Below are 16,820 nucleotides of genomic sequence, written 5' to 3'. Positions count from 1 at the left end.
TTCAAGTGATTCTCCTGCCTCAGTCTCCCAGATAGCTGGGATTATAGGCGTCCACCACCACGCCCAGCTAATTTTTTATATTTTTTTCTAGGGATGGAGTTTCACCATGTTGGCCAGGCTAGTCTCTGTCAGCCCACCTCGGCCTCCCAAAGTGCTGGGGGCAAATGTGGCCAGGTGCAGTGGCTCACGCCTGTAATCCCAGCACTTTGGGAGGCTGAGATGGGTGGATCATCTGAGGTCAAGAGTTCGAGACCAGCCTGGACAACATAGTGGAACCCTGTCCCTACTAAAAATACAAAAAAAAAGCTGGATGTGGTGGCAGGCACCTGTATTTCCAGCTACCCGGGAGGCTAAGGGAGGAGAATTGCTTGTACCTGGGAGGCAGAGGTTGCACTGAGTCGAGACCGTACCATTGCACGCCAGCCTGGGCAACAAGAGCAAAACTCCATCTCAGGCAGGGCACGGTGGCTCACTCCCGTAATCCCCACACTTTGGGAGGCCGAGGCGGGCGGATCACGAGGTCAGGAGATCGAGAGCAGCCTGGCTAACATGGTGAAACCCCGTCTCTACTAAAAAATACAAAAAATTAGCCGGGTATGGTGACGGGCGCCTGTAGTCCCAGCTACTTGGGAGGCTGAGGCAGGAGAATGGCGTGAACCCGGGAGGCGGAGCTCGCAGTGAGCCGAGATCATGCCACTGCACTCCGGCCTGGGCAACAGAGCGAGACTCTGTCTTAAAAAAAAAAAAAACAAAAAAAACTCCATCTCAAAATAAATAAATAGATAAATAAACAAATAAATAAAAGAATATCATAACAAAAAAAAAGAAAGAAAGAAAAGAAAAAGAATAATATATATATATTTTTAAACAGAGTCTCACTCTGTCACCCAAGCTGGAGTAAAGTGGCATGATAGTAGCTCACTGCAACCTCCAACCTCCGCCTCCCAAGTTCAAGCAATTCTCGTTCCTCAGTGCCCCAAGTAGCTGGGTTTACAGGCATGCGACACCAGGCCCAGCTAATTTTTTTTTGTATTTTTAGTAAAGACAGGGTTTCACCATATTGGTCAGGCTAGTCTCGAAATCCAGGGCTCAACTGATCCGCCTGCCTTAGCGTCCCAAAGTGCTGGGATTAGAGGCATGACCCATGGCGCCCAACCAAGAAAGAATAATACTTGTAATAACCCTAAGGGACATATCATACAATAGGTACACAGAGAAATAAACTGATAAACATGTCACATATGACTTCTCTACCCTGTAGGATAATTAGTAGATTAATTATTCTGATAGTAATGCAAATCTTAACACCAAAAACAGGGAATTAGAAATTGAAAAGAAATTATGCAACAAGAAACTCACCTTTGCATTACTATGGTTCTCAGGGCTAGAATGACATAAACTCTGCTGCTGAAATGATGGAGATGGGGAGGAGGAAGAAGATGGTTGTCTCTGGTCCTCTTTTTTTCGCTCATATACTCGAACACGAGCACAAGTCATCATACTTTCAAAGTACAAGTAGACGGGATCTTTGTCCTCTTCCCGAATCTGTAAATTTCATACAACAAAACATTCCACACAATGGGAAAAATTCCCGAAGACCCCAAAACAAAACAAATGTTTTTTTTCTATTACAATAGTTGAAATTTTTTAATGCAAACTTTAAAATCAAACAGCACAAGTACAGTTCATATGCCCTAATCTTAGGATAGTCAGAAAGGATCCAGTTCTCTATCAGGAAATTTCAGATCATACCAGAACAGTGCATTTCAAATTATCTATGATGAAGGATACATTGCTAATTACCAGTCCATCATAGAGTGATACTTTAGTAAATACAATAAATTACTAGAAAAACTAAAAACATATAAAATACAAGGTTTTTTTAATATTAGATTCAGTCTAATCAACTTGCTGTAGAAATTTCTAAATATTTACTCTTCTTTTCTATACAGTTGACCCCTGAACAACACAGGTCTGAACTGTGTGGGTCCACTCACATATGGATTTTCTTACACCTCTGTCACCAAGACAGTAAAATCAACCCTTCTTCCTCCTCCTCAGACTACTCTATGTGAAGACAGTGAGTATGAAGACCTTTATGATGATCCACTAATGAACAATAACAACATTTTCTTTCCCTTATTATTTTCTTAGTAACATTTTCTTTTCCACAGCTCACTTTATTGTAAGAACATAGTGTATACTATATATAACATTCAAATATGTGTTGACTGTTTATGTTATTGGTAAGGCTTCCAGTCAACAGTACACTACTTTTCAGTTTTAGGGGAGCTGAAAGTTACATGCAGAATTTTGACTGCGTGGAGATCAGCGGCCCTAACTCTTGCCTTTTTCAGGTTTTGTTGTTGTTTTTGAGATGGAGTCTTGCTCTGTCATCCAGGCTGGAATGCAGTGGCGCAATCTCAGCTCACCACAACCTCCGCCTCCCAGGTTCAAGCGATTCTCCTGCCTCAGCCTCCCGAGTAGCTGGGATTATAGGCATGAGCCACCACACAGAGCTAATTTTTTGTATTTTTAGTAGAGACGGGGTTTCACCATGTTGGCGAGGCTGGTCTCGAACTCCTGACCTCAGGTGATCTACCCGCCTCAGCCTCCCAAAGTGCTGGGATTACAAGTGTGAGCCGCCGCGCCCAGTCTACCCTTGCCTATTCCATCACAGGCCAGAAACAAACAGTTTTATGCTATAATAGCTCTGCTACAGAGAACATATTCAGTAGCATCGTAGTATAGGATTTTTCTTCAATCTAATGGACTAGTAGGATACATGGATTTGATAATAAGACTTGCTTAAGCCATTAACACAATGAATAACTTCCTACTTTTACCTACCAGTCTTTACAGTCATATTATATCAACTGTTACTTTAAATCTTCAACTCTACTGATATTACTATGCATTTTAAAATTTGCTTTTAAAAGCTTTTTCCTAATGTTTTTCTACTAATAATATATACTGCTTATCTTGACTATTAATATTCTACAATACAGGAGTAGTATCTTTAAAAACTTTTTCCAAGTCATGTAAAAAAGCCCATCTTTCTATGAGCTTCTTGAAGAGAAGATGGCTGTTTTTTAAAACTACTACTACTCATTTCTACTTTTAAGACATTTTTAAAGTGCCAGCACTAAACTGATTAAATCACAAAGGAAAATGTCTTATAAACATATTACTGAAAGCAAAATGATTCACAAAATATCAACCAAAAATTTGGTTTAAACACATCATCTTTACATGTGACTTTGGTAACTCATAATAAAAGATTAAATTCCAAACTTACCACGGGATTGGGTCTGGGAGTATATGACCGTGCAGATTTAATTCCAGCGAGCGGTTTGCCCTTCACAGTAGGAGATAAAACTTCTGGCTGAGGCAATAACAATGGTTTCATAGGCTCAATGACAGAAGGTGTGGGGATATAAACTGGTTCTGGATCTACTTCACCTTCTACTTTTACCCATAATGGGTAATGTCGAACAGGCTGTTCAGGCTCTGTTTCACATATAGCTTAACAAAAAAGAAGGGTAAGATTTTAGGTGCTTTTGGCAACAAACGATCAATGCTGAGGCACTGACAAAACAAAATATGCTCCCTCACAAAAGGCAGTAACTCGTTAAAACAATCAAGTAGATACACCCCCTCAAAAAAAGGGCATTTAGTTGCATTCATATACTTTAATTTATTCATCTATAAATATTTGTTGAACACCAGCTATCAACCAGATACTGTTTTAGGCACTAGAATGAACACAGCTATGAATAAAACAAAGTTCTTGCCCTCAGAGTTTAAAATCAAGTAGGAGAAGACAAACCCATAAATATATACTATCAAGTAATGGTAAGCCATGTAGAAAAACAGTGCAAGGTAATTAAGGAATGAAGAATTAAAAGGGCGATGCTATTATATTTAGCAGAGTCAGAGAAGATCTTACTAAAAAAAACCTTTTTTTTTTTTTTTTGAGACAGTCTTGTTCTGTCACCCAGGGTGGAGTGCAGTGGCACGATCTTGGCTCACGGCAACCTCTGCCTCCCAGGTGCAGGAGATTCTCATGCCTCAGCCACCTGAGTAGCTGAGATTACAGGCATACGCCACTACATCTGGCTAATTTTTATATTTTAGTAGAGATGGGGTTTTGTCACGTTGGCCAGGCTGGTCTCAAACTCCTGGCCTTAAGTGATCTGCCGCCCATCTTGGCCTCCCAAAGTGCCAGATAATAGTTATGAGCCACCAATATTCATTTATGCATTCAAATATTTGAATTTCTACTACGTATCAGACTTTGCAGATACAACAATGAATAAAACTGACAAAAATCCTTGCCCTCAGGTAGCTTTTGGGGGAAGTAAGATGAGACAGGCAATATGACGAATAAGGAAAATGTGTTGGAATATGGTTAGGTGCTTAAGAGGAAAAACAGGAAAGGAAATAGGTAGCAGCATGTGTAGTAAGTATATACAAGTATGTCTTTTGAGGTTTGCCCTCCCAGCAAAAGTGGTATTAAGAGGTTCTACCACACATTTAGTAAAAACTTTCTTATTCAGTGTAGTTAATTATTTTATACACATATTAATTATAAGACAAAAACAAAAGCACCTTTAGGGCAAGCAAGACGTCTTGGACTTCTATCAATAATCTTTTAAGGATTTTCTAAGCCTCCATAAACTAAGCATTATACTAAGCAAAGGTCCCTTTTCATCTTTTCTTTTTGAAATAATAGCTACAAAATACACAGTACAGTACTTAAAACACACACACACACACACACACACACACAAAACCTCTTAAGATGCCAAGAATGATTATTCGTATTTCTCTTAATCTCTCACAGGCAATCAAAGACAATTTTAAAATTTCAACTGTGAATTAGTAAGAAATGGTTAATCTGTCACCAGAATGGGAAAAAAATGAGAAATGGAGCTTCCAATAAATAGGGGAGTTCATAAAAGGAGCTAGCTGAGAGGGGTAGAGTTCAGTTCTGTTTACGAGATGTCTTAAATTGGAAGGACAACAACATACTAAAAATAGGGTAGGGAGCCAGGTGCAGTAGCTCACACCTATAATCCCAATACAGAAGCCAAGGTGGGAGGATCTCTTGAGGCCAGAAGTCCAAAACCAGACTGGGCAACATAGCAAGACCCTGTCTCTACAGAATATAAAAAGCTTTAGCTGGGCATGGTGGCATGCAACTGTAGTCCTAGCTACTCCAGAGGCTAAGATGGAAGGATAGCTCGAGCCAGGGAGATCAATGATACAGTTAACTATGATCAAGACACAGCACTCCAGCCTGGGTGACAGAACAAGACCCTCTCTCTCAAAAATATATGTAAATAAATAAAATAGCACGGGAATTAAAAATCAGGACTATCATTGGCAGAGACTAGTAGAACTGAAGCCATGAAAACAGACTCCTCACAAAGGCAAGAACAAGATACTGATCCCTCACACTCACTGGCCCACTGTTCACTTGATTCCTTTTCACAGCCTGGGATTCAAGATACAGCACCTCTTCATTCCCCCTTATAATGACACTAGAGATTCCCCTACTCTTTCCCTGAAACTCAGGAAAAAAACAGAACAACACTCAGCAGGAAAAGGTGGAATTAAGGGAAGAACCTCAGTAGCACATATTCATTGACAGGAACCAAGAATGGAAATCAGTTTTAACAAAGAAATGGTCTCATTTCTACTGAAATGCCTCCTAATATATATTACCTTCCCCAAGTCCCCTAGCTTTATCACTCTGTCTTCTGGCTTCTCAGTAAGCCTTTTGTTGATGACACTTAAAACATTACAGGAATTTAGTTACTTGTGGGACTTAAAATTACAATAAATATGTATCTTTTCACCACACACTTGTTTTATCAAAATGACAGTAACCTCTGAGAGAGATGGATTTGTTTTAATTGCCTTATCCCACCTCCTCCCTCTTAGAAGTGTCCATAGTAGTTGCACCATAAATGAATAGCATTACATTTAGAAGACCTACAACAACTGCCATGCTAATACAGCACACTAACGCACCATACTCCTCTTCCTCTGATTTCTGTAGGCATTTTGAGTATCTTTATAATGAAATATAACATTTATTTAAAAAGTACATAAACAACATACAGCTCAATACATATTAAGAACTATACATCCACATAAACACAAGAAATAGAACAGTGCTATCAATTCCAGAACCCTTTCTCAGTCCCTCCCCTTCCTATAAAAAAAGGATTCACTTAATGATAGCTAGTTATTTTTTTAAATAAAAAATGTTGAATTGTTATCAATTTAAATATATTAATTCATTAATATAAATTATCTCATTTAATCTGTTACATGGAAAATTACACAAATATTCATATCTAAATCAAATTTCTATCTCTAATCCCTAATATGTATTTTATACATACGGACATATTTACTAATTACAACATATGATGTCACCATAATTTAGAACATTAATTTTTCTTTTTTTTTTTTTGAGACAGGGTCTCACTCTGTCATCCAGACTGCAGTGCAGTGGCATGATTTCAGTTCACTGCAACCTCTGCCTCCCAGGCTCAAGTGATCCTCCCACCTCAGCCGGAAGCAGCTCGGACTACAGGTGCATGCCACCACACCAGGCTAATTTTTTGTATTTTTGGTAGAGACCAGGTTTCACCATGTTGCCCAGGCTGGTCATGAACTCCTGAGCTCAGATGATTCACCAGTCTCAGCCTCCCGAAGTGCTGGGATTGCAGGCATGAGCCACCATGCATGGCCAGGTACATTCTTTATCAAAGTTGTTACAACTACTCTAAGTCCTTTGTTTTTCATAAAAATTTTAGAAACTTGCCAATTTCTATCCCCCAGAAGCCTATTAAGATTTCGATTGGAATAGCATCTGCAGATCTACAGACCAATTTGTGAAAAGTATTTTACCAAGAGTGTCTTCTGATAAATGAAAACAATATATTTTTCCATTTATTTAGGCCTCTTAAAATCACTCTCAGCAATGTCTTGTAGTTTTTAGTATATAGGTTTTAGGCATCTTTTATCAAAGTTATCCTTAAGTGTCTCTTCTCTTTGGATACTATTTTAAAAGGTTTTTTTTTAAATCTCAATTTCCAATTGTTCACTGTTTATATGCACAAACATGGTGCATACTGATAATGTATGCTGCAACCTCATTAAAATGACTTACAGTTCTAGTAGCTTATTTTGTAGATTCCCTAGGATTTTCCTATCCACGAACAAAGCCAATTTTTACTTCCTCCTTTCCAATCTGGATACCTCTTTCTTTATCATGCCTTACTGCACCGGCTAGGACCTCCTGTGTATAAAGTTAAACAGAAGTGGTAAAAGTGGGTAATCTTTGGGAATGCCCCAGTCTTTGGGAGAGAACAATAAGTCTTTTATCATTAATATGTCAACTGTAATATTTTTCAAAGATTCTTTTATCCAGTTGAGAAAATTCCTTTCTATTCCTAGAGTGCTGAGAATTTTCACCAGAAATGAATTTTGTCAATCTTTCAAAAATATCTCTTAATCAGGTGGAGTTTGAACACACCAGAAATTTGTCATTGCCACCTCAACCAAAATTAGCATCAGCAATGTAAAAATCCCAAAACATCTTATTGATGCTCACTTCAAGCAGCAGCTACAGAAGCCCAGATACCAGGAAGGTGAGATCTCTGACACAGAAAAAGAGAACTACAAGACTACAGAGCAGTGCAAGATTGATGAGAAAGTTGTGGACTCACAAATTGTACAAAAAATCAAAGCTATTCCTCAGCTCCAGGGCTACCTGCAATCTGTGTTTGCCCTGACAAATGGTGTTTGTCACAAACTGGTGTTTTAAATTTCTTAAGAACCTAATTATATAATACTACATATATCTATACTACATATATATACTATAGTGTGATAGATCAATCTTGAGATTATTATATGGTCTTATTTTTAAATCCATTGTAGGCCGGGCGTGGTGGCTCAAGCCTGTAATCCCAGCACTTTGGGAGGCCGAGACAGGCGGATCACGAGGTCAGGAGATCGAGACCATCCTGGCTAACACAGTGAAACCCCATCTCTACTAAAAAATACAAAAAAAAAAAAAAAAAAAACTAGCCGGGCGAGGTGGCTGGCGCCTGTAGTCCCAGCTACTCGGGAGGCTGAGGCAGGAGAATGGCGTAAACCCAGGAGGCAGAGCTTGCAGTGAGCTGAGATCCGGCCACTGCACTCCAGCCGGAGCGACAGAGCAAGACTCTGTCTCAAAAAAAAAAAAAAAATCCATTGTAATGACAAAGTATAATGATTGATTTTTCGAATGTTAAACAAATCCCACACTTCTAGGATATACCCCACTTAGCCATGATGCAGTATCCTTTAAATATATTGTTGGATTTGAGTTGCTAAACTTTTATTTAGAAATTTTACATCTATGTTCATAAGGGTTATCAGTCTACAGTTTTCTTATAAAGTCTTTTTATGGATTGAATATCAGGGTAATGCTAGTCTCACAAGATGATACCATTTTATTATGGAAGACTGTATCAAATGGGATTTAGTCTTTAATGTTTTGTAGAATTCAACAGTGAAGCAACTCAGACCAGAATTATTATTGCAGTGTTTTCCACTACAAGTTCAATTCTTGAATAAGTATAAGGCTAAACAGTCATCTATTTCTTCTTGGGTGAGTTTTGTAACCTGTGTATTTTAAAAAGTTTCTCCATTTCATTTGAGTTGTCCAATTTACTGTCATAAAGTTGTTCACAATATTGCCATATCATCCTTTCAATGTCTGAAGTCACCTTTCATTCCTAAAATTGGTAATTAGTATATTCTCTTTATTCCTCAGTCTGGCTACAAGTACCAATTTTATTGATTTTTTTCTTTATATAGTTAATTTATAGGTATATAAAGTGGGCTAAGAAAACAGAAATGTCAGGTTTTATTCTTTCCCTTGGTACTACCCACAACAGCTAGGCACAGTACCACTGCAAGGCCAGCAGTATTTTTTGACAAACTAAAGGATAACCAGGTGATAAAAGTAAAGGCCAAATGGGTCTACAACAAGGAGGCAGAATTAAAATTTCAGAAATTATAACCTTACAAGGCAGAAAAAGCATGAGAACTTGGCAGTACCCTACAACTCACTTAGTATCTTTATGACCTTGGAGAACAAGTCACTAAGTACTCAATTAGCTCATTTGTAAAACGGAGAATGAAGCCTCCTTATCATATAAGGTTGCAGGTTTAAATGATAGAACACTCACAGAGTGTCATGCATAAGAGGGTCCAATAATGTCACCCATCTTTTTTTCAGCAATGGATTAAACGATTACAAAAAAAATTTTAAGTCTGTTACAATGACAAAAAAAAGTATTAAATGCCAAGATTTTATGCATTGAGAATACTGATTTTTTTATTTATATATTAATTATATAACAAAAACACACAAAAAAATTAAAACTGTGCTAAAGAATATAAAAAGAAACAAATCTTCCATCATACCCAGTGTGGCAGTGACCACAAGTGACTACTTTTAACTATTTATGTTTATTTTTAGTGGTTACACTCAATCATTCTAAATAAAATGCTTATACCTCAATTTCACAACTTACTTCTTTTCCCCTCAGTTTCCACCTATCTTTTTGAAAAACATACTAAAGGATTTCAACTTTTCCAACTTTTATATTTTTTCCTTTGTCCATTTTTGGTATTGGCAACATGTTTACCTCTAAGAACTCTTTCCTATTCCTACTCCTTTTACGTATCAGTTGTTAACAAAAATATCATCCCTCCTTTTTCATCCTTCCCTAACAGCACAAGAAAACTGATGGCTCCTATATAGGGAATACCAAGCTTTGCTTTTTATAATGAACTGTACCAGTAAGAAAACCAAAAAATACTTTGATAATTGGCTATTGGTGTTTAATTATAGTCAAGGATAGGACAAAGGATGAAGACAATAATCAAAAAGCAGTAAAGCCTAACAGGTAAGCAGTATTCCTGCTTATGTGGGCTTCTGTATCTTATTTTTGTTGCTTTGAAATGGAAATGCATTGTCTTAAGCATAAGAAGGGAGTAAACTCAGTAAGGAGATATGGATAGAACTAAACTAATAAATCTACACTATGCTACATTTTAAACCTTTGAATTCTTATTTACACGAAGATCATTTAGGTATATAAATACACTATATCTCACTTAAATGCTAAAATAGAAATAAGAATAGGCTGGCACTGGTCACAAAACAGGAGAGGCCAGACAGAGATCCAGGCATTAATATATTTTAATTTATTATATTACAGGTGATATTTTAATTCAGTAGGAAAAGTATATTTCTCAATAAGTGATGGTACAACTGGCTAGGCATTTGGGGGAAATGTGATTCCCTACTACAAATCTCACATAAAATAAATTCAGATATATTAACAACTTATTTTTTTAGTCCAAAAAAAGTACTAGAAGAAATATAATTAAATATTTTTATAATCTCAAGGTAGAGAAAGACTTTCTACACAAGACTTCAAGGACAGAAACCAAGCACTTTGGGAGGCCGATGTGGGCGGATCATAAAGTCAGGAGTTCAAGACCAGCCGGGCCAATATGGTGAAACTCCATCTCTACGAAAAATACAAAAATTAGTAAGGTGTGGTGGCGCACGCCTGTAGTCCCAGCTACTTGGGAGGCTGAGGCAGAAGAATTGCTTGAACCTGGGAGAGCGGAGGTTGCAGTGAGCCGAGATCGTGCCACTGCACTCCAGAGAGACTCTGTCTCAAAAAAAAAAAGGACAGAAACCATAAAGAGACTGCCAAGTTTAACTATCACTGTTTTTTTCACTGGGGGTGGTGGGCAGTGGGGGAGGGAACCTTGAACAAAATGAAAATGTAAATTACGGCCGGGCACAGTGGCTCAAGCCTGTAATCCCAGCACTTTGGGAGGCCGAGACGGGCGGATCACGAGGTCAGGAGATTGAGACCATCCCTGCTAACCCAGTGAAACCCCGTCTCTACTAAAAAATACAAAAAACTAGCCGGGCGAGGTGGCGGGCGCCTGTAGTCCCAGCTACTCGGGAGGCTGAGGCAGGAGAATGGCGTGAACCTGGGGAGGTGGAGCTTGCAGTGAGCTGAGATCTGACCACTGCACTCCAGCCTGGGCTACAGAGCGAGACTCCGTCTCAAAAAAAAAAAAAAAAGAAAAAAGAAAGAAAATGTAAATTACAAAATTACAACCTAGAAAAAATAAAGCTTCTGCAAACTAAAGGAAAAAAACATACTCCAAAAAAAGTTAGCAAAGAATTCAATAAGGCAATTTACAGAAAAAAAGTTTATGATAAATGGTCAATAAACCTATCACAGAAGAAATACAAATCTAAAACAATATCAATTTCTGCCTATCCATATGACAGTTTAAAAAGTTTTAAAATATTCAGTGTTAGAAAACTGAGTACAGTGGCTCATGCCTATAATCCTAGCACTTTGGGAAGCTGAGGCAGGAAGACTGCCTAAGCTCAGGAGTTCATAGACCAGCCTAGGCAACATGGTGAAAGCCCGTCTCTACTAAAATACAAAAAATCGCAGCTACTCAGGAGGCTGGGGCAGGAGAATCACTTGAATCCAGGAGGTGGAGGATGCAGTGACCTGAGATCATGCCACTGCACTCCAGCCTGGGCAACAGAGCAAGACTCTGTCTCCAAAAAAAAAAAAAAAAAGAGAGAACAGAAAACTGGCACCAGCCAGTATCCGACTACTGGCATACGTTTAAAGTTGGTACAACTCTAATGACATCTACAAATGTTTAACATGTACGCACTGTCACAACAATTCCACTTTTAATAGCCTATCCTGAACATGGATGTTCATCACCATACAGTTTATAATAAAGAAAACCCAAAAAGGCTAACTATCCAACCAAAGGGATTATAACAACATGAAGCCATTAAAACTAACATTATACATTAGATCTACAATTGTTGACGTGGAAAGCAGAACATGACCTTATGATGGAACATACACTGAAATATTAACCATCATCTCTGATTGAAATGAGTACAGAGCAACAGGAAATATAAATATAAATTGCCAAAAAAGGAGTATTAATCCCCTGATAAACTAAGAAAACTGTTTCAATTATATGGTAAAATCATCAACACATTTGAACAAAATACAAAGATATAACAAACGAAAAAAATCAATAATGAAATAATATATAACTTGGGTCTACATCTACATCATATTTTATCCTCTCCCACCAAAAAAACCCCCAATTTTCAACACAGTACATGATGTTCAAGCTTTACCACACTCCTATTTTGTCCCCAAATCTTCAACCATGACCAGAGGGTCTTTTTGCAAACTTCTCCTTTTAGAAAACATGATGCATTATATGGATCATCTGTAGTCTTTCCAAGGAACATACGTGTGTCTGTGTGTGCGCGCATATGCACACAATCCAGAAAACGGAAGAAACTCAAAGGTCAAGGGCATTTTAGAAAACCAAGTAACAGTATGATTTAAATTTAGCACAAAAAAGCAATTTTCAGAGAACAATTCAACCTAAAAAAGGTGTGTGTGTGTGTGTATGCATCTAGACAGCCAGTCAGAAAGAGCATGTAAGGATAATAAGAAGTCTCAAAGCTCTTATTGGATAATTTATCAGAATTAAGGTAGATTGTATTATTCTAAAATAACCATACTTTTCCAAAAACTGATATGGCACAGTTTTAACTCTCAATGAATACTCACTGTATTCTAGCTTCTTTCTCTTCTTTTTCTCTTTCAACTGTTCCTCCTCCTCCCTGATTCCTTCTTCTTCTTCCCTTGCCTCCTCTCCCAGAGTATCATAAAATACTGGATCTCGATGAAGAGCAGCCTTCCTCTGAAAATGCTTAGTTTTGGATCCTTTAACAAGTACAACTTTTCTTTTCAAACAAGTACAACCAAACATGCAGTCTGGTCGGCGGCAGTGAGCAGGTTGGCGCTTCTCCAAAGCTAGACTGGAACATACACAACCCAGTCGACAGAAGTCATTGTTGCAGGGAGGGGCTCGTTTCCTTATAATTGTGTGGATAGGTTTAGTTTTGAGGGATGCCTAAAGTCAAAGTAGAAAATTGTAATTCCACTAAACCATTCCCCCACACCACCAACAATTTATGGTCATACACTGGACTAAATTACTCTCTGACTTTAAGTACTAACAGCACAGGATTAATGCCGATTCAAAGGACAGAACATGAATATAACCAGGGCTCTAAACAATCTGCCATTCTAATGCTTAGTACAGACAATTATCAGCCAAACGATCAAGGATGGATTTATTTTCAATATAAATTATACATAATGTTCTAAGGCAAAGATTAACAAAGGATGAGACCCATGGGCCAAATCCAGCCTGTGTCATAAAGTTTCACTGGAATGCAGCCAGGCTAATTCATACACATACCGTCTGAAGAACTACAACAGCAGAGTTCGGTAACTGCTAGAGAGTGTATGGTCTGCAAAGCCTTAAATATTTACTATTTGGCCCTTTACCAGAAAAAGTTTGCTGGTCCCAATTCTAAGGTAATTAATAAAAAAAGAATAGGACAATACATAAATAAAAGTCTTTATGAAGGATTAATAACAAATAAAACAATCTGCATTTAGTTCCAACATCTGATGATCTTTAGTTCCAGAATTCAGTCACAGAATTACAAAATGGAAAGTAAAAAAATTAATGGAAAAGCCAGGCATAGTAGCTCACACTTGTAATCCTAGTACTTTGGGAGACCGAGGAAGGCAGACAGCTTGAGCCCAGGAGTTTGAGACCAGCCTGGATAACATGGCAAAACCCAGTTTGTATTTTTAATATAATAAAAAAATTAGGCTGGGCGCGGTGGCTCAAGCCTGTAACCCAGCACTTTGGGAGGCCAAGACGGGTGGATCACAAGGTCAGGAGATCGAGACCATCCTGGCTAACCCGGTGAAACCCTGTCTCTACTAAAAAACACAAAAAACTAGCCGGGTGAGGTGGCGGGCGCCTATAGTCCCAGCTACTCAGGAGGCTGAGGCAGGAGAATGGTGTGAACCCAAAAGGCGGAGCTTGCAGTGAGCTGAGATCTGGCCACTGCACTCCAGTTTGGGCGACAGAGCGAGACTCCGTCTCAAAAAAAAAAAAAAAATTAGCCTGGCATGGTGGTGCGCACCTATATGCCCCAGCTACTCAGGAGGCTGAGGTGGGAGGATCGCAGTAAGCTGTGATCATGCCACTGAATTCCAGCCTGGGTAACAAGAGTGAGACACTGTCAAATAAATAAATAAATAAGCTGTGGTATCATTTCATATGTATCAGAGGCTGCTAAGATAGGTATATCATCAACAGATCAAAAATTCCTTCCTGCATCCCTTGCCATAAAACTCTTAAAATATAAAAATAAAAATAAATAAGTGAAAAAGTATTAATACAAAATTTCACAAAAGATAAAGGTTTTTCTCCGTAGGTTTTTAATTTTGAATTTCCTGGGATTTAGTGTCTTTTAAAAGCATAATTTTCAGGCCAGGCATGGTGACTCATTCCTGTAATCCCAGCACTTTGGGAGGCGAGACAGGTGGATCATCTAAGGTCAGGAGCTCGACACCAGTCAAGCTAACATGGCAAAAACCCGTCTCTTCTAAAAACACAAAAATTAGCCAGGTGCAGTGGCATGTGTCTATAGACCAGCTACTCGGGAGGCTGAGGCAGGAGAATTATTTGAACCCAGGAGGCAGAGGTTGCAGTGAGCTGAGATCCTGCCACTGCACTCCAGCCTGGGCAATAGAGCAAGACTCCATCTCAAAAAAAAGAAAAAAAAAGCACGATCTTCAAAGTTGTTTTAACAAGATCAGCAAATGTACTTGCCCATATGTTGGAAAATGAAATTAAGAGATTTTCAGAACGATCAGCCTTTAGACAGCACAGAGGTTATTCAAAAGTACAATTGTACTGTCTCCCTCTGCTGGCAGGAGGAATCTACACCTGAGTGTCTGGTTGGTAAAGAACAAACCGGGAAGACGTAGTCTTAGTTCCCATTAAGGTTCTAAATGCTAAAAACTAGCTGATCATCCTGCCAAAAACTACCGTTCCCATGTCCCCTCACTAACCTCACTCTTTCTAGCGAAGTACTAATATACCTCCAGAAAACAGCAGCTACTTACTTGAGCTGTAAGTAGAGTTGTTAAGGATACATCTGCTCGCTCTTCTGTGATATACGTCCTCGGTTTTCCTTCCCAAAGTGCACAGTCTTCCAGGTCCATTAGCTTCACCTGAGATTTAGACAAGCCTGGAGGACGACTTCCCTGTTGCTGTTGCTGCTGCTGCTGCTGTGCCTGCCGCAAACTAATCTGCTTTGGAAACACATTTTCATCTAAAGTTGGCATAACAAAGTTATTCGCCTGATTTTCTGAGATGACACCTGAAGAATTCTTGGTAACCTTATCTCCCAGAATCATATGAGGGTATTTCTGCTTTGGTGAAACAGGGTATGGTAAAATGGACTTATAAGATGATTTAGTTCGGCCACTGAAAGTTGCCTGTCTGTTTTGAGACTTTGCCTTTCGAGAGGCAGGGGGTACAGAATGAGGTTTCAAAGAGTAAGAGGTAGAAGGGGAAATAGTAGATTGCTTCTTTAGTACACTATCAAGTGTTCGTACATAGCTGGTACTCTTAGTGGGAAGCTGGTACACCACAGGAGATGTGGGAGCATTAGAAGAGAAACCCATGCTTGTTTCCATCAGCTTGCCTTCATTTTCCAAGTATTCATCTAGCTTATCACTACAGAAAGCAGAACGATTTTTCAGTGAACTTTCTGAATTTCCACCTAGAAATAAGAAAACACAAAATGCTTAAAGAAATCTAGGGCAGATTTATGAATCTCCACAAAAACACTAAAAAGGCCAACAATATTGAGCTACAAAATACTGAATCTTCTAAACTATCCCTTAGCGGGCAGTGACTCACACTTATAATCCCAGCACTTTGGCAGGAAGAAGCAAAAGGATCACTAGAGGCCAAGAGTTCAAGACTAGCCTAAGCAACATAGCGAGGACCCTGTCTCTAAAAAATTTTAAAAAATTTTTTTAAATAAATACATTAATAAATAAACCATCACCATCCCTCCTCAGAAAGAAAAGATAAATAAAACCAAGTGAAGAGAATGAGTCTCAGATACTACTGACATTAAAATCTATTCTCTAGTCTTGGGCACTAAAAACATTAAAATCCTTGCCGGGCACGGTGGCTCACACCTGTAATCCCAGCACTTTGGGAGGTCAAGGCAGGCGGATCACGAAGTCAGGAGATCGAGACCATCCTGGCTAACACGGTGAAACCCGTCTCACTAAAAATACAAAAAAATTAGCCGGACATGGTGGCTGGCGCCTGTAGTCCCAGCTACTCAGGAGGCTGAGGCAGAAAAATGATGCGAACCCAGGAGGCGGAGTTTGCAGTGAGCCGAGATCGCACCACTGCACTCCAGCCTGGGCAATAGAGCAAGACTCTGTCTCAAACAAACAAACAAAAAATTAAAATCCATTCTCTACAATTATGTCTTACCCTAAAATTATCACATTATATTATTTATTGAGGCACTACTTTTTACAAAGTGCTAACAATGTATTTAACCTAAGAATCATCAATCTTTGACAATCTTTGACCTGATTAAAGAGACCAAAGATAAGTAAAAACATAACAGGGAGTCTGTGTGCTGTGGCTTACTCCTGCAATCTCAGCACTTTGGGAGGCCGAGGCAGGCAGATCACCTGAGGTCGGGAGTTCGAGACCAGCCTGACCAACATGGAGAAAACCCGTTATCTACT

General features: G+C 38.9%; 1 protein-coding gene across 5 annotated transcripts in view; it reads right to left on the bottom strand.

Annotated features, from left to right (window-relative positions):
* The window catches only part of MGA (MAX dimerization protein MGA), a 109,087-nt gene that overhangs the window by 40,224 nt on the left and 52,043 nt on the right, over positions 1-16,820 (bottom strand). For 4 of the 5 annotated variants that reach the window (XM_023198369.1, XM_023198374.1, XM_023198372.1 and 1 more), the window contains exons 8-11: positions 15,162-15,823; positions 12,735-13,080; positions 3,299-3,525; positions 1,360-1,545 (exon numbers count right to left, since the gene is read on the bottom strand). In XM_023198369.1, coding sequence (XP_023054137.1) covers positions 1,360-1,545; positions 3,299-3,525; positions 12,735-13,080; positions 15,162-15,823 — 1,421 coding nt within the window. The remainder of the gene's footprint in view (positions 1-1,359; positions 1,546-3,298; positions 3,526-12,734; positions 13,081-15,161; positions 15,824-16,820) is intronic. The other variant, XM_023198373.1, reaches the window with a different exon arrangement.

This window comes from Piliocolobus tephrosceles, chromosome 6 (assembly GCF_002776525.5).
Source record: "Piliocolobus tephrosceles isolate RC106 chromosome 6, ASM277652v3, whole genome shotgun sequence".
NCBI classification, from domain to species: Eukaryota; Metazoa; Chordata; class Mammalia; order Primates; family Cercopithecidae; genus Piliocolobus; species Piliocolobus tephrosceles.
Note: the sequence above shows the minus strand (reverse complement) of the source record. Positions and strands in the feature narration are given on the sequence as shown.